Below are 18,204 nucleotides of genomic sequence, written 5' to 3'. Positions count from 1 at the left end.
AGCTTCTGCCAACCTAGCAGTTCGAAAGCACGTAAAAATGCAAGTAGAAAAATAGGGACCACTACGGTGGGAAGGTAACAGCATTCCGTGCGCCTTTGGCGTCTAGTCATGCCGGCCACGTGACCACGGAGACGTCCTCGGACAAGCGCTGGCTCTTCGGCTTTGAAACGGAGATGGGCACCGGCCCCTAGAGTTGGAAATGACTAGCACGCATGTGTGGGGGAAGCTTTACCTTTACCTTTAACTTATCTGACTTCATCTCTTCATACGTCATCTTTAGTGAAGCGTGCAAACCAGAGTTTGTATTTCTTGCGTCGGATGAGGAGACCGCCTTCCTTCTCCTGTCCTGGCCGCTTTTTACAGCCTTTTAACAAACTGTGTCGCTGTCTGCTTTGGTGGCAGCCGAGCCTCAGATAGAAGGTCCACACAGAGAATGGTGAGGACAGCCGAGATGATCCTCGGAAGCTCGCTTCCCGTGAGCCAGGAGGCTCCTTATATGTGCTTAGAGCTCAGAGCATCGTTAGAGACCCCACACACCCACTGCACGGTCTGCATCTGTTGGTCCCCTCTGGCAGGATGCTGGCTCCTATTTAAGGGATCGTCCACTAAGACGTCCACTAGGTCGGAAGGCGTCCAATATGCTACTGGGGAAGAGCAGAGGGCTAGTACTAGTAGCGCCAGAAAGAATGAAGCGACTGGGCCAAAGCCGAAAGGACGCTCAGCTGTGGATGTGTCTGGTGGTGAAAGGAAAGTCCGATGCTGTAAAGATTTTTTCTCCATAGGAACCTGGAATGTAAGATCCATGAATCAAGGAAAACTGGACGTGGTCAAACAAGAGATGACAAGACTGAACATTGACCTCTTAGGTATCAGCGAACTAAAATGGACAGGAATGGGTGAATTTAATTCAGATGACCATCAGGTATACTACTGTGGGCAAGAATCCTTCAGAAGAAATGGAGTAGCCTTCATAGTCAATAAAAGAGTAGGAAAAGCAATACTGGGATACAATCCTCAAAATGACAGAATGATCTCAGTTCGAATCCAAGGCAAACCATTCAATATCACAGTAGTCCAGGTCTATGCCCCAACCACCAGTGCTGAAGAGGATGAAATTGACCAGTTCTATGAAGCACTACAGCACCTTATAGAACTAACACCAAAAAATGATGTTCTTATCATCATGGGGGATTGGAATGCTAAAGTAGGAAGCCAAAAGATAACTGGAATAACAGGCAAGTTTGGCCTTGGAGTGCAAAATGAAGCAGGGCACAGGCTGATAGAATTCTGTCAAGAGAATACGATGGTCATAGCAAACACTCTTTTCCAACAACCCAAGAGACGGCTCTACACATGGACATCACCAGATGGTCAACACAGAAATCAGATTGACTATATGCTCTGCAGCCAAAGATGGAGAAGCTCTATACAGTCAGTAAAAACAAGACCAGGAGCTGACTGTGGCTCAGACCATGAGCTTCTCCTTGGAAAGTTTAGGCTTAAACTGAAGAAAGTAGGGAAAAGCACTAGGCCACTCAGGTATGAATTAAATCATATCCCTGTTGAATATACAGTAGAGGTGACAAATAGATTTAAGGAATTAGATCTGATAGACAGAGTGCCTGAAGAACTATGGACAGAGGTTCGCGACATTGTACAACAGGTAGCAACCAAAACCATCCCAAAGAAAAAGAAATGCAAGAAAGCAAAATGGCTGTCTGAGGAAGCTTTGCAAATAGCTGAGGAAAGGAGGGAAGCGAAAGGCAAGGGAGAAAAAGAAAGATACACCCAATTGAATGCAGAATTCCAGAGAATAGCTAGAAGAGATAAGAATGCCTTCTTAAATGAACAGTGCAAAGAAATAGAAGAAAACAATAGAATAGGGAGGACCAGAGATCTTTTCAAGAAAATTGGAGAAATGAAGGGAACGTTTAATGCAAAAATGGGCATGATAAAGGACCAAAATGGCAGGGACCTAACCGAGGCAGAAGAGATTAAGAAGAGGTGGCAAAATTACACAGAAGAACTATACAAGAATGAGCTTAACGTCCCTGATAATCACAATGAGGTGGTCACTGACCTCGAGCCAGACATCCTAGAATGTGAAGTGAAGTGGGCCTTAGAAAAGCTGAGCAACAACAAAGCTAGTGGAAGTGACAGTATTCCAGCTGAGCTATTCAAAATCTTAAAAGACAATGCAGTAAAAGTGCTACACTCAATTTGCCAGCAAATTTGGAAAACTCAACAATGGCCACAGGATTGGAAAAGATCAGTTTACATTCCAATTCCAAAGAAAGGCAGTGCCAAAGAATGTTCAAACTATCGCACCATTGCACTCATTTCTCATGCTAGTAAAGTCATGCTTAAAATCCTACAAGCTAGACTTCAGCAGTATGTGGATCGAGAACTACCAGAAGTACAGGCAGGATTTCGAAGAGGCAGAGGAACTAGAGATCAAATTGCCAACATACGCTGGATCATGGAGAAAGCTAGGGAGTTCCAGAAAAACATCTACTTCTGCTTCATTGACTATGCTAAAGCATTTGACTGTGTGGATCATAACAAACTGTGGCAAGTTCTTAAAGAGATGGGAGTACCAGACCATCTTATTTGTCTCTTGAGAAACCTATATGCGGGTCAAGAAGCAACAGTGAGAACTGGACACGGAACCACTGATTGGTTCAAAATTGGGAAAGGAGTCCGGCAAGGCTGTATACTGTCGCCCTGCCTATTTAACTTATATGCAGAGCACATCATGAGAAAGGCAGGGCTAGATGAATCAAAAGTTGGAATTAAGATTGCCGGAAGAAATATCAACAACCTAAGATACGCAGATGATACCACTCTAATGGCAGAAAGTGAAGAAGAACTAAAGAGCCTCTTGTTGCAGGTGAAGAAGGAGAGTGCAAAACTTGGGTTGAAACTTAACATTAAGAAAACCAAGATCATGGCATCTGGCCCTCTCAATTCCTGGCAAATAGATGGGGAAGAAATGGAGGTAGTGACAGATTTTATTTTCCTGGGCTCCAAGATCACTGCAGATGGGGACTGTAGCCAAGAAATTAAAAGACGCTTGCTCCTGGGGAGGAAAGCCATGGCAAATCTAGACAGCACACTAAAAAGCAGAGACATCACCCTGTCAACAAAAGTGCGTATAGTCAAGGCTATGGTCTTCCCAGTTGCAATGTATGGCAGTGAAAGTTGGACCATAAGAAAGGCTGAGCGCCAAAGAATTGAGGCCTTTGAACTGTGGTGCTGGAGAAGACTCCTGCGAGTCCCTTGGACTGCAAGGCGATCAAACCGGTCAGTCCTAGAGGAGATCAATCCTGACTGCTCTTTAGAAGGCCAGATCCTGAAGCTAAAACTCAAGTACTTTGGCCACCTAATGAGAAGGAAGGACTCGCTGGAGAAGAGCCTAATGCTGGGAAAGATCGAGGGCAATAGAAGAAGGGGACGACAGAGAATGAGGTGGCTGGATGGAGTCACTGAAGCAGGAGGCGTGAGCTTAAGTGGACTCCAGAAGATGGTAGAGGACAGGAAGGCCTGGAGGAATGTTGTCCATAGGGTCGCGATGGGTCGGACACGACTTCGCAGCTAACAACAACAACACCACTAGGACTCCGAGATCCCTCTCACAGTTGCTACTATCGAGCCAGGTGCCACCTATACTATACCTGCGCATTTGGTTTTTCTTGCCTAAATGTAGAACCTTGCTTTTTTCACCACTGAATTTCATTTTGTTAGACATATGTGGGTATAAGCATACTTTTTCTGTAGTTTATGTAGTGGACTGTATATTGGAGGTGGTTGCCCTTTTGAGAGCTGAATGCAATGAAGTTTCATTTTAACATATGCTGATGAGTGTACATTTAAAATGACAATAAAGTTATTCCATTCCATATTCTATTCTGTTCTGTTCCTATTGTATTCTATGTTCTATTCCTTTTCCTATTCTATTCTACTGTTCTATTCCTATTCTAATTCTGTTGTTCTGTTCTATTCTATTGTTCTATTCTTTCTATTCCTATTCTATTCTACTGTATTCCGTTCTATTCCTATTCTATTCTGTAATTCTATTCTATTCTATATTTTATTCTATTTCCATTCCATTCCATTCCATATTCTATTCTATTCCTTACTCTGTTCCTTATTCTATTCTATTCTCTATTCTATTGTACTCTATTCCGTTCTATTCCTATTCTATTCTGTAATTCTATTCTATTCTATATTCTATATATTCTATTTCTATTCCATTCCATTCCATATTCTATTCTATTCCTTATTCTGTTCCTTACTCTATTCTATTCTATTCTATTCTATTCTATTCTATTCTATTCTATTCTATTCTATTCTATTCTATTCTATTCTATTCTATTCTGTTCTGTTCTGCTATTCTATTCTAAATTCTATTCTATTCCATCCCATCCCATCCCATCTGCAATTCCATTCCATTCTTAATATGTACACATACTACACACTGGTTTGTAGGTCACAAGTGGCAAAACACTGACAAAGCAGTTCAAGTTGGCGTTTCTCTGTTTATTTCACCTGATCCGGACAAGCATTGACCATTTTTAAACGCACTTTCTATGCAAACCATACCCCCAAAATTATCACCCACACGCACGTGCAGTCTGCTCCCCCACAAATTTGTTCTTTAAATCATTTGCACCTTGCCAAAATAAAGGAAACATTAGAAAAAGGTGGGGATGGGGTGGTGGTGCTTGTGTTTTGTGCCTCTCGAAAAGAAAAGCAGCAATTTGCACTTGACGCTCGTGAGATCTGTGCAAAGATCCTTTGAAAACGTGAAATGTTTCCCCCTCTATTCGCGTTAGGCTTTTTGATCAACGTGCCCAAGGGACGGCGTAACATATCCATCTTGAATCAATCTTCTCCTTTCTGAAGGTAACTATGGCAAAGAGCCGTTCAGCATAATTTGACAAGACGAGGAAGAGAAATGCGACTAATTTTGCAATAATTAGCTGAAGGCAATCACCAACACCAACACGTAAGCTGCAGATGAATGCTCCTTTGCTAAGTGGAAACTACAGGTGCAAAAACGCAATTACCTTTTCAAAAGGAACCGCGCTCTCCATTTCACTGATGAGCTCCGACAGAAAAGCGTTTTAAATTAAAAAAAAAAGATGGGGGGAGGCAAAGAGACTCCCTCAGCTAGCAAATGTGCACAACACTTGACACAAGAGGGGCAAAATGCCGGCACACAACAATCCCAAGGCAAAGCATAGCAGCCCCTTTGCTTCTGTTCACTTTTGACACTCTCTTTAACAATTGAAAGGTCCAGTGACAAAAGGGAGTTTTTGTTCAGTGGAAGATCACTTGTAAGAGAGCGTGGAGGATCACTTCTAAGGGAGTGTGTGGCTGGTGGTATCGAAATAAATGGGGTGGATGCAGATGTGCGCAGAGCGGAGGAAAATGTATTTTGAGTGTTAAGATTGAAACGTGTTCTGGAGCAAAAGAGAAACAATTGCATTTTGTCCCACGTAGTACCAAAATAAACAGGGGGATCCAGATGTGCGCAGAGCGGAGAAAAATGTATCTGAGTGTTAAGATTGAAACGTGTTCTGGAGCAAAACAGAAACAACTGTATTTTGTCCCATGGAACTCCTATTCCCATGATCAGTAGTACACCCAACCGCTTTTCTTGTAAGAACCAGCTTACAAAATAGACTAAAAACGGTGTCTTTTAGTCTGCGTCTCTAGCTTCCAGTCGCCCTAGCTTACTGGAAGTGAGAATAATGATGGGTTTAATGCAAATTAATTTTGTCAGGTTGCCGGAAGAAACAAACAACGATTCAAACGTGCTGAAATATTTTAAGAATCCAGCACCGAGAATCCTGTGAAAACGGGTTACTTTTCCCCCCAAAAAGGTATCGTTGCAAGAAATCTATATTGTTCTAAATGAAACTATCTTAAGGGCACTCCCTACAATGAATGCAATTATGATGTTCTCCACGCTCTTGCAAATATTGGGGCACGCTGTATTTCACGGCGAGCGAGTCAACAGGAAAACGAGCGATTTATTCCAAGCGAGACGGTAACAAAAATCAATCGTGCGGACTCGCAAGAGTCTCCACCTCCTTAATATCCTTCCAGAGAGACAAATCCAGCATTGTAGACGGGGCAAAAACAGTCTCGGGTTTCATTCGCAGACGGCCTCTCTTTCGAACATCCCGAAACGAGGGAACGAAGCATTTGCTTCAGGGAAGAGATGTAAACGAATGAAAGAGGGCAGGAAGTCAAGGATGTGACTTTGGCAGTTTTGAGACGGGAGGACGTCCACAAATTCCGTCTTGGGGAAAAGAAAAAAAAAGAAAAAAGATAATGACGAAGAAGCTGGCACGAGAGCCAAGTCTGAAAAAGTGCAAACAAAAATGCAGTCCAATTTAAAAAAAAAAGGGCACTGCTAAACAAAGCCGATTCCGGACTTTGCCTTCACACCACGCAAGTGACGTTCCTGACCAAACCCCAAGGAAATGACCGGGGTTTGGCCTTTTGGCAGGAAGCCAAGTGCTTCCCAACCGCTTTCCAAGTACGGCAACGGAAACTCAAACTTTCCCTTCCATCCTTCCTTTGGCCTTCGATGATCGGCAAAACCCCGGGAATCACTTATGCAACATTATCGCCGACTGTAAACTGAACATAATCCATGATTAGAGTGAGAGGCGGAGGGGACACACACCCCAACCCCGGCTCGCTTCTCCAGTTATCGTATCGCGTCCAGGTAACGCACTTCCGCGTACAAAGTGTTGAGGAGGATAGCCAGAAGATGAGTCCCATCGTGAAGGCAATGCTGGGAGTCCTTGATGAACTGAGAGGCCTGGAGGATCTGACCTTGGTATTCTGCGTATTGCTTGTTGGACGCCAGAGAATCCAAAGCGCTGAGAGCCTACGAGGACAGACGTGAATCGTGTCAAGTGGATGGAATAACAATAACAACAACAATAATAGTAGTGGTGGTAGTAGTAGTAATAAACTTCAGAATTCAAACAGACAAGCACCTGCATAATAATAATAGCAATAATAATAATAGTAGTAGTAATAAACTTCAAAATTGAAACAGACAAGCACCTGCAACATATAATAGTAAAAGTAGTAACAATATCTTCATCAACTTCAGAATTCAGACAAGCACCTACAACATAACAATAACAACAATAACAACAACAACAACAACAACAACAACAATAACAATAACAATAATAATAATAATAATAATAATAATAATAATAATAATAATAATAATAATAATAATAATAATAATAATAATAATAAAAGTTCAGCATTCCAACAGACAAGCACCTCCAACATAACACCCCGGACTTAACAATTGTCGATAAGAAAGACAAAAAAGTCTGGCTAGTGGACGTGGCAGTGCCTGGAGACAGCAGAATTAGACGAGAAAGAACTGGAGAAGACAACAAAATACAAAGACCTACAAGTAGAAATAGAAAGACTGGGGCAAAGGCAAGCAAGGGTGGCACCAATAGTAAGAGGCGCCTTGGGTGCCATCCCAAAACAACTGGAGCACCACTTGGACACCATCATCGGCATTGACAAATTCGCCCTCAGTCAGTTGCAAAAGGCGGCCTTACTAGGAACTGCTTCCATCCTGCAACGAGATCTGTAATACCATCAAACATCCACATCTGCCTATCCCAGGTCCTTGGTAAGACTCGATAGGTAGACAAAAAGGCCAAATCCAGTCTGAACATCTGGCTGACTATGCGATGATCGATGATGATGATGATGATGATGGAAGGGACCTTGGAGGTCTTCTAGTCCAAACCCCCCCGCTTGTTAAGAACTTAAGAAACTTAACGTTAAGAACTTAACGAAGCAAGTTCTTACAGCTATGAGTTTTCTTCCAATCTATCCTTTCCAACTGACAAGCCATCATTTGCTTAACCAGAAAACCAAAAGTCTGTATCACAGGGTAACTCAACTGCTCAGGGCCAGGAGTTCCGATTCTGACCGGTTTCAAGGTGGACTCGGCCTTCCATCCTTCCATGAGGACCCAGATCGTTTGGGGGAGGGGGGAAAGGGGGGCAATAGAGGTAGTCCCCAGCTTCTTGATGACGTCTCGCATCCCTCCCCTTCCATGGAGAGAGGGCTGTTCAACATCATCTATCTCCATTTGCACCGCTCAGGTGACCCTGAGGACACAGATAAGCCTCCAAGTGGCCTCAACGATTCTCAGGAAGAGTACTAACAACCAGATGACTGCAAAGAATATAAATCCTTCCATTTCCCCACCATCCAGTCAGAGCTGAAGAAGCTTCTTGGGATGAGAAGCAAAACGTCTTCCAAGCAAAACAAGAAAGTCCGGTTGCCTCCTGAAAAAAGCACCTTTGGGACAACTGAGGACACAGACAAACCTCCAAGTGGCCTCAACGGCTCTCTAAAAGGATGCAAAATGGCCAGCTGTCTGCAAGGAGTATAAATCCTCCCATTCCCCCACCATCCAGTCAGAACCCGAAGAAGCCTCTCGGACGAGAGGCGAAAGTCCACCGGCTTCTTTTGAAAAAAGCAACTTGGGTCCACTCCTAACCTGGATAACGGGGAAACCTCCCTAGGCCTCTTCAGCTTCTTGCACAGAGTTTCTTACAAGGGTTGAGGCCTAGTCAGAGCAACCACTTAGAAGCCACCGAGAACCCAACGCACCTGCTGAGCTCTGGAAGAGAGTTGCAATTCCAGCCCAGAGCGCAGGCGAATTTGATTGTCCACAGGAAGCTGCACCAGGAGGAAAGCGGACATGCTCCGGGCGAGGACACGGAACCTGCCAAGAGAAAAAAACAAGAGAGGTGAGCTAAGTCAAGTCACCGGGGCCAGGCTCTGCACCGGCTCGTTTTCACGCCCACGCAAACACCACCTCTTCCTCACAGTTTCTCCCCAAACACCGCCGTGTCATTAAACGCAACTTTACGGCCGGACGACATGACATCGGTAACTATCTGACTCAGCTAGGAAACCAGGTGCTTTTTTTTTTCAGGAGGCAACTGGGCTCATTTTCCCTTTGAAGACGTTTCGCTTCTCCTCCCAGAAGCTTCTTCAGCTCCGACCGGATGGTGGGGAGTTGGAAGGATTTATACTCCTTGTAGATAGCTGGTCATTTGCATTCTTTTTAGAGGGTCGTTGAGGCTACTTGGAGGTTGACCTGTGTCAGATGGCTCTGAGGACCCAATTTAAACCTGGATGACTGAGAACCTCCACAGACAAACTCAAGAGCAGGGGTCTTCAAACGTGGCCCTTTTATGACTTGCGGACTTCAACTCCCAGAATTCCTCAGCCAGGCACGCAAACGTCATCAAAGGGGCACGTTTGAAAAACCCTGGCCTAGATGAAGCCAACCCAGGGGTCTTCAACCTTGGCCCTTTTACGACTTGTGGACTTCAACTCCCAGAATTCCTCAGCCAGCATGCCTGGCTGAGGAATTCTGGGAGTTGAAGTCTGCAAGTCATAAAAGGGCCACGTTTGAAGACCCCTGAGTTAGACACTCGGGTGACAGGAACTTTCAGTACCACCCGGGAGGTCCACCTTCTCTCCTTCTTCCTGTTGTGATTCCTGGCCAGCCCGTGGATCCGGCAGCTGAGTCCAAGGAATCAGATGAGGAGGAGGGGGGGCCTGGAGTGACTTTAGAATCAGAGAAAGGCTCTGAGGAGCTCCAAGACTTACAGTCTGATGAGGAGCCTGGCCCCTCTACTAGCGCTCAGGCTGAGACACAGCTGTGATGGGAGTCCGAGTTGGACAGCGACGAAGCACAGCTGGGAAATATCCAGGATGCACGAAAGCGCCGGCAAGAGAAGCGAGTAGGACAGAGGAACGCAATGGGGCAGCTCCAAAGGCAGAGGAGGAGGCATTAGGAAGCCACGCCTTGGCTGAATAATAAAAGGAAAGGTGTGGGAGGTGCTGGTTGCCGAAGGCCACCGTTCCGTGCTGAGGATGGAGTTTCTGCGGACTGTGTTTTGTTTGCCTTGGACATTGACTCAGGTCTGTGAATAATAAAAGGGGTTTGGGTTTTTTTCCCTGCGGTTCCCGCCTGTTTCTTGGAAGAGGGGTTTCTCCTTGCAAGCAGAACCAGGACCCACGTGGGCTGGGAGAGAACACTTCCCTGGCTTCATACCTGTTTGATAAAGGAGATCTCCTGCCCAGCCCAATGGCACCGAGGAGTCCAGAGCTGAGTCTCTCTTCAGCCAGCAGGCTCTGCCGGCCTTGCAGACCGCTCAAGACCCGGATGGCCGCTTCCATCAAGACGGGATCTTCCTGTTCGGCTTGAAGCAGGCAGAGCTGCAGGATTTTGTGCCACCATAGGAAGAGCTTAGCTTCATCCTGGGCAGAGCTAGGCAGAGAAGTGAACCAGACAGACACGGTTGGGTTAGAAAGCCCACCCGTCTCGCCGGTTATCAGCTCTATGGCCCAGAGGTGGGGGGGATTTGGCTCGTGAGAAGCCAAGGGCACAATCCAGGGAATGGATGGACTAGAAACTTAAATGGTTTTGCCCCCTTCCTTTTGGAAGTTGGAAGGGACAGGTCTGGCAGTTAGAAGGCATCAGTCTATGAACCCGTTCTAGTGCCGCCTTAGGCATGAAAGCCAGCTGGGTGACTTTGGGCCAATCACCAGGAGACTGGGAGTTCTAGTCCCGCCTTAGGCATGAAAGCCGGCTGGGTGACTTTGACCCAATCACCAGGAGAGGGTGAGTTCTAGTCTCGCCTTAGGCATGAAAGCCAGCTGGGTGACTTTGGGCCAATCACCAGGAGACTGGGAGTTCTAGTCCTGCCTTAGGCATGAAAGCCGGCTGGGTGACTTTGAGCCAATCACCAGGAGACTGGGAGTTCTAGTCCCGCCTTAGGCATGAAAGCCAGCTGGGTTACTTTGGGCCAATCACCAGGAGACGGTGAGTTCTAGTCCTGCCTTAGGCATGAAAGCCAGCTGGGTGACTTTGGGCCAATCACCAGGAGACTGGGAGTTCTAGTCCTGCCTTAGGCATGAAAGCCGGCTGGGTGACTTTGAGCCAATCACCAGGAGAGGGTGAGTTCTAGTCCCGCCTTAGGCATGAAAGCCAGCTGGGTTACTTTGGGCGAGTCACCAAGAGACGGTGAGTTCTAGTCCTGCCTTAGGCATGAAAGCCAGCTGGGTGACTTTGAGCCAATCACCAGGAGACTGGGAGTTCTAGTCCCGCCTTAGGCATGAAAGCCAGCTGGGTTACTTTGGGCCAATCACCAGGAGACGGTGAGTTCTAGTCCTGCCTTAGGCATGAAAGCCAGCTGGGTGAGTTTGGGCCAGTCTCTCTCTCTCAGCCCATCCAACCTCACAGGGATGTTGTTTTAGGGAAAACAGGAGGAAGGAATATTAAACACAGATAGTCCTCGGGTTACGACCACAATTGAGCACAAAATTTATCTTGCTAAGTGAAACATTTGTTAAGTGAGTTTTGTCCCGTTTTACGACCTTCCTCGCCACAGTTGTTAAGTGAATCACTGCGGTTGTTAAGTTAGTAACAGGGTTGTTCCGCGAATCTGGCTTCCCCCATGGACTCTGCTTGTCAGAAGGCCGCGAAAGCGGATTCCGGGAGACAGCAACCGTCACACATGGTCAAGAGTTCGAATTTTGCCAAGCCTCCGAATTTTGATCATCTGATCCATGGGGGGGAAGCTGCAACCATTGTTAAAAGTGGTCCCTTTGTTCAGCGCCATTCTTAACTTTGAACGGGTCACAAAATGAAGTGTCGTAAGACGAGGACTACCCGTTGGTTTGCCACCTTGGGTTTGTGTTTTGTTTTTTTAAATAAAAACCAGTAATGGCCAGATATGAAACAAACCAATCGTTCCAATGCTGCCGCCTGTAAGTACACTCAAGGGAAGCGACCAAAGGGCAGGTGGGGGAAAGAAGGACATTTTGTCAGCCATTTGGAAGGTCGGTGGGCAAGAACCCTCCCGATTCGTGGAGCTCGACGCCCTCCGTGGTCCCACCTGGGAAACACCTCTTCCGACCACTTGCTTAACATTAAGAGCGCCCTCATTTCGCCGCTCAGCGTCCGCTCGGCGTTCAGCTGCTGCAGTGTGTAAACGTAAAGGGTTAGGTAGCCTCCCAACGAAAGGGACTCCTGCAGGAAGTCTTCGGCTGCCAGTTCCGGAACCTGCAAGGCCTCCACAATTGGTCCCCAGCCCAAGTCTTGGTGGAGAGGAGGGTCTTCATCCCACCAAAGGGGGGAGGTGGTGAGGAGGGGGGGAATGGGAGAAAAAAAAGAAAAGGAAAGCTGTTAAGGCTTAACTTCACACCCGGTTACCCTGGATCTTTTTAAGGAGAGACGGGACAGTCCCTGGTCTGAAATGGTAGAGGGCTCCCTGCCTGAGCAGGGGGTTGGACTAGATGACCTCCAAGGTCCCTTTCAGCTCTATTTTGATTGATTGATTGATTGATTGATTGATTGATTGATACGGTATAGACTTTCCTGCCTGAGCAGGGTGTTGGACTAGAAGACCTCCAAGGTCCCTTTCAGCTCTATTTTGATTGACTGATTGATACGGTATAGACTTTCCTGCCTGAGCAGGGTGTTGGACTAGAAGACCTCCAAGGTCCCTTTCAGCTCTATTTTGATTGATTGATTGATTGATACGATGGTATAGACCAGGAGTAGGCAACCTTGGCTCTTTTATGACTCGTGGACTTCAACTCCCAGAATTCCTGAGCCAGTTTGGCTCAGCATGGAAACCTCTCCCTTTCCCCTCAGCAGGGCTGGCTCAGGAATTCTGGGAGTTGAAGTCCACCAGTCACAAAAGAGCCAAGGTTGCCTACCTTGGTATAGAGCAGGGGTAGGCAACGTCGGCTCTTTTATGACTCATGGACTTCAACTCCCAGAATTCCTGAGCCAGCTTGGCTGGCTCAGGAATTCTGGGAGTTGAAGTCCATGAGTCATAAAAGAGCCGAGGTTGCCTACCCCTGGTATAGTTTCCTGCTCTATTTTGATTGGTTGGTTGGTTGGTTGGTTGAAATGGCATGGTTTCCTGCCTGAGCAGGGGTTGGACTAGAAGACCTCCAAGGTCCCTTCCAACATTATGTTGTTGTAGTTGTTGTTGTTATTATATCATCTACGCAATGATAAAAATCATAGTACAAAGGTGAGCCCGAGGCTAAATTCCCCTCCCCCGGTTTACAAAGTTGCAAAGTTGTGATTCCCAACCCCAACTAGATGTCATAGATCACGTTCCCCAATTGTTACTAAACGCGGGAGCTCCTCCTAAGACTCCTGCAGCCGGCCAAAATGTAATCAGTTACGACCTTGGTTCCCATAGCTAGGAATTGTTATGGTGAACTTAAAACTACACTTTCCCTCCTCCTCCCCTCCTAACTATGTGACGACCGAAAACAAAGTGAAAATGGCTTCAGTTCGATTCGCTGCAGCGTTGACACAAAGCCCCATCCGCGGGATGCAGGCAGCACACAAAACCACGCACACCCTCCGGTCCGTGGAAAAACCTCTCTCTCCATGGAAACGGTGGTCCCTGGTGCCCAAAAGGTTGGGGTCACCTCTGTTATAGCAGATGAACTGCAGCGCCTGGCTAGATCAGGTGTCTCTTATGCAGAAGATACAAGGTTCAAACCAGGCCAGAATAGTGCTACATCTGCTAGATTAGGGGTCCCCAACCCCTGGTTCATGGACCGGTATTGGGCTGCAGCACGCCAGCAACCGGTCTGCACAAACAAGCAAAGCCCCATCTGTGGGATGCAGGCACCACACACAACCACGTCCTCCCTCCGTTCCACGGGAAAAAACCTCTCTCCACGGAACCGGTTCCTGGTGCCCCAAAGGTTGGGGACCCCCAGTTTACAGTCTCCTGCGGGATGCAGGCAGCACACAAAACCATGCACCCTTCGGTCCTGGAAAATCCTCTCTCCACAGAACCGGTGGTCCCTGGTGCCCAAAAAATTGGGGACCTCTGAACTACAGTTTTACTAGCTTGTCAGAACTGATCATGATCTTAAGAAGAAGAATATGGGGGAAAGAAGACTGGTCCCATAGGGACGAACCAAGTTGGAAGTCCCGGCATGCAATCTGCTGGGAATGAAACCATTTCTCACCTTGGTTAAAGTAGGCGGTGACACAAGCCTCCATCGTCACGGCCATGTGTTGGACAGACGCCAGACTTTGACAAGAGGCTCTTAAGAGTGGCATCACCCCTAAGCCACGCATTGTGCTGTCAATCCAGTGGCAGAGACAAGCCAGGAGGGATCCAGCCGAGGCAGCGCTGGCGTTGTTGATCACCATCAGGGCTTCGGCAAAGAGGCTGGTTAAAGAGAGACTGCGAAGCTGGACATCGGCGCCTGCAAAGCAAAGGTAAGAACTATTGTGAAACTCTTGAGGAGGGGGTCTCCAAACGTGGCCCTTTGAGGACTTGTGGACTTCAACTCCCAGAATTCCTCAGCCAGCCTCCATTTCGTTTGGTAGATTTAAGACAGGGGTCTCCAAACGTGGCCCTTTGATGACTTGTGGACTTCAACTCCCAGAATTCCTCAGCCAGCCTCCATTTCGTTTGGTAGATTTAAGACAGGGGTCTCCAAACGTGGCCCTTTGATGACTTGTGGACTTCAACTCCCAGAATTCCTCAGCTAGCCTCCATTCTGTTTGGTAGATTTAAAACAGGGGTCTCCAAACGTGGCCCTTTGATGACTTGTGGACTTCAACTCCCAGAATTCCTCAGCCAGCCTCCATTTTTTTTGGTAGATTTAAGACAGGGGTCTTCAAACGCGTGCCCGGCTGAGGAATTCTGGGAGTTGAAGTCCACAAGTCATCAAAGGCCCACGTTTGCAGACCCCTGCTCTTGAGTCACAGGCTAAAACCCTGCATGAAGCAGAGGCCTTTTTAGAATGGTTGGGAGATAAACTTCACTGCTCAGCAGGTGTCGGGCATGAAAGAACAGGTGAACTGTGGAAGGAACGACTCAACTAGTGGTTAGCGCTATCTTGGTATTAGATGAGGGTCAACGGAATTCAAGAGGGGTTGGACTTATGACCATTTGTGGCTGCGTAGAGATTCTAGGCCGATTCCTCTTTTGACTCCACCCCCAGGTTCTGCCACTTCTTCCCCTATGTACGAAGGCCACAAGATAGCCTTGGCGGACTTTCAGATTATGTCTAAAGTTGTCAAGGTATTGATTTAACAGCTAGCCAGCTAGTGTAATGTAAGATGTATGATGTAATGATGGGAGTGACTCAGCAGGGTCTGAGTCTCTTTAAGAGCCTTTGTATAAAAGGGAAGGCTCCACTGATGTGTTCTCTCTCTTTCGTTTCCTGCTGTAACTGTGATGTGTTGAATCCTGCTGTATTAGCACATGTATGTATGTTCTTCCTGGTGTATGATATTGTAGACAGTGTAAGGTAAACCACCATTTAAGATAGACCACCGTTTACTCTGTTTACTCCTGGGTTCTCATGCAATAAGACTGTGCATGCTCTGACACAAGTTGATCCATACTACTAATGCTCTGCAGATGTTAGCTATAAGAGGAGAAGCAGAAAGCCCACCCGGGGATAGGGCAACTCAGCTGGGGCTCCACCACTTGGTATCAGACCAGTGGTGCTTTCCTGGGCTTTCTAAGTGACAAGGAGAACCCTGGTCAAGCAACAGATGGACTTTCCAGACAGGAAGATCAAACCACCAACTCAGTAACATCCCTCGGACCCAAGTCTCACCCCACTCAAGCGGAGTTTTCTTGCAGCTCACCTGGAGGACTAAAGAGGACAATATCCTCCAGCAGTTTTGAGAACTCCTGCTCCAGGACTGCTGGAGCAATTGTCCCATTTTGTTCCAGAAGACCAAGGAAGAGGACAATCTGGCGGATGAAGGCTTGGCACTTCAGGATGGCATCCTAGAGAGAGAAGACAGACAATGAAGGCCACTCCCTCACTCTGTCCTCATGCCAACAGAATTGGTGGGCGGAGAAGGAAGGAAGGAAGGAAGGAAGGAAGGAAGGAAGGAAGGAAGGAAGGAAGGAAGGAAGGAAGGAAGGAAGGAAGGAAGGAAGGAAGGAAGGAAGGACAGGTAAGGCATGAAAGAACGAAGGAAAGGAGACAGTGGAAGATGAAGGAAGGAAAGGAGGGAGGGAGGGAGGGAGGGAAGGAGGAAAGGTAAGGCATGAAAGAATGAAGGAAAGGAGACAGTGGAAAAGGAAGGGAGGGAGGGAGGGAGGAAGGGAGGGAGGAAGGATGAAAGAATGAAGGAGGGAGGAAAGGAGATGGTAGAAGAGAGAGGAAGGAAGGAAGGAGAGAAGGGAGGAAGAAAGAAAAAGTAAAGCATGAAAGAATGAAGGACGGTGGAAAGGAGGGAGGGAGGAAGGAAGGAAGGAGAGGTAAAGCATGAAAGAATGAAGGAGGGAGGAAAGGAGACAGTGGAAGAGGGAGTGGGGGGAGGGCTTACAAGGTGCCGGCTGCTGTCCAAAGAGCTGCTGAAGCCGGCCGAGACTTTCAAGAGCTTCACCAGCAGCTCAGCCACGGGTTCCTTGGCCAGAAGGATGGAGGGCGGGTAGTGGCTATTGAAGTAACTGAGGATGCTCTGGTAGGACGCCATGTTGACATGCTGCCAGGGAAGAGAGCTGGCCTGCCCCAGGAGGCTGAGCAGCGGAGACTGCTGGAGGAGAGAGGGGAGAAAGGGGCATTTCACTCACGGCCCTCTCAGCCATCCACTGGCAACCACAACCGTCAGCGGACGCTCAGTCCGAAGTTTCAACCAGAGCCCTGGGGGCGCAGGGGTGAGAAGGCAGCATTGCAGGCAGATAAAACTCTGCCCACAGCCGGGAGTTCGATCCCAACGGGGCTCAAAGTTGACTCGGTCTTCTGTCCTTCCCAGGTCGGTAAAATGAGGAGCCAGACGGTTGGGGGCAAATGTGCCGAGTTTCTAAACCACTGAAGAGAGGGCTGTAAAGCACTACGAAGCGGTGATCACCTTTTCAGCTCAAAGTTCTCACGACACCTTCACACCAGCGGATGGGCTCCTGGTAGACTGGGCGGGGAGGGGGGGCAATGGGGTGGAGCCAGAGAGATTCAAGAACTAGAATAGAACAGAGCTGGACAGCCCCCCGGGAGCCCGGCCCACCCTGGAGGGGACTTTCCCCTCACCTCTTGGGTGACCAGCTCCTCCTCCTTGGCCAGCAGGACCACCGTGTAGAGCAGGCAGACGATCAGGCTGTGGGTGTCCGGGGGCGGGCTGGGCTGCCAGGCGTCAGCCAGGACACTGACCCAGTTGACCTCACACAGCACCGAGCCCAAGAAGAGGAAACAACTCTTGGGGCTGCCTCTTTCTACCTGGGACAAGAAAAGGGGAAAAGGGAGGGAGGGAGGACGAGAGGATGAAAAGGGAAGGAAGGGAGGGAGGGAGGGGAGAAGGAAGGAAGAAAGGAAGGAAGGAAGGAAGGAAGGAAGGAAGGGAGGGAGGGAGGGAGGGAGGGAGGGAGGGAGGAAGGACAAGAGGGAGGGAGGGGAGAAGGAAGGAAGGAAGGAGAGAAAGACAGAGGGAGGGAGGGAGGGAGGGAGGGAGGGAGGGAGGGAGGGAGGAAGGAAGGAAGGAAGGAAGGAAGGAAGGAAGGAAGGAAGGAAGGGAGGGAGGGAGGGAGGGAGGGAGGAAGGAAGGAAGGACAAGAGGGAGGGAGGGGAGAAGGAAGGAAGGAAGGAAAGAAAGACAGAGGGAGGGAGGGAGGGAGGAAGGAAGGAAAGAAAGAAAGAAAGAAAGAAAGAAAAAAGGAAGGAAGGAAGGAAGGAAGGAAGGAAGGAAGGAAGGAAGGAAGGAAGGAAGGAAGGAAGGAAGGAAGGAAGGAAGGAAAGAAAGAAAGAAAGAAAGAAAGGAGGGAGGGAGGGAGGGAGGAAGGAAGGACAAGAGGGAGGGAGGGGAGAAGGAAGGAAGGAAGGAGAGAAAGACAGAGGGAGGGAGGGAGGAAGGAAGGAAGGAAAGAAAGAAAGAAAGAAAGAAAGAAAGAAAGAAAGAAAGAAAGAAAGAAAGAAAGAAAGGAGGGAGGGAGGGAGGGAGGGAGGAAGGAAGGAAGGACAAGAGGGAGGGAGGGGAGAAGGAAGGAAGGAAGGAGAGAAAGACAGAGGGAGGGAGGGAGGAAGGAAGGAAAGAAAGAAAGGAGGGAGGGAGGGAGGGAGGGAGGAAGGAAGGACAAGAGGGAGGGAGGGAGGGGAGAAGGAAGGAAGGAA

The 18,204-nt window shown here is 48.0% G+C and overlaps 1 protein-coding gene across 1 annotated transcript in view; it reads right to left on the bottom strand.

Annotated features, from left to right (window-relative positions):
• Nucleotides 1-6,018: 6,018 nt before the first annotated feature.
• Nucleotides 6,019-18,204, bottom strand: part of EPG5 (ectopic P-granules 5 autophagy tethering factor) — an 83,833-nt gene continuing 71,647 nt past the window's right edge. Inside the window, exons 31-38 of the mRNA XM_081316317.1 lie at nucleotides 17,131-17,886; nucleotides 16,433-16,642; nucleotides 15,740-15,884; nucleotides 14,098-14,340; nucleotides 11,988-12,207; nucleotides 10,142-10,357; nucleotides 8,683-8,797; nucleotides 6,019-6,907 (exon numbers count right to left, since the gene is read on the bottom strand). Of these exons, the coding sequence (XP_081172443.1) occupies nucleotides 6,725-6,907; nucleotides 8,683-8,797; nucleotides 10,142-10,357; nucleotides 11,988-12,207; nucleotides 14,098-14,340; nucleotides 15,740-15,884; nucleotides 16,433-16,642; nucleotides 17,131-17,886 (2,088 nt within the window). The 3' untranslated portion in view covers nucleotides 6,019-6,724. The remainder of the gene's footprint in view (nucleotides 6,908-8,682; nucleotides 8,798-10,141; nucleotides 10,358-11,987; nucleotides 12,208-14,097; nucleotides 14,341-15,739; nucleotides 15,885-16,432; nucleotides 16,643-17,130; nucleotides 17,887-18,204) is intronic.

This window comes from Vipera berus (assembly GCF_964194415.1).
Source record: "Vipera berus genome assembly, chromosome: 2".
NCBI lineage: Eukaryota > Metazoa > Chordata > Lepidosauria > Squamata > Viperidae > Vipera > Vipera berus.
This window is presented reverse-complemented; position numbering and strand designations above follow the sequence as displayed.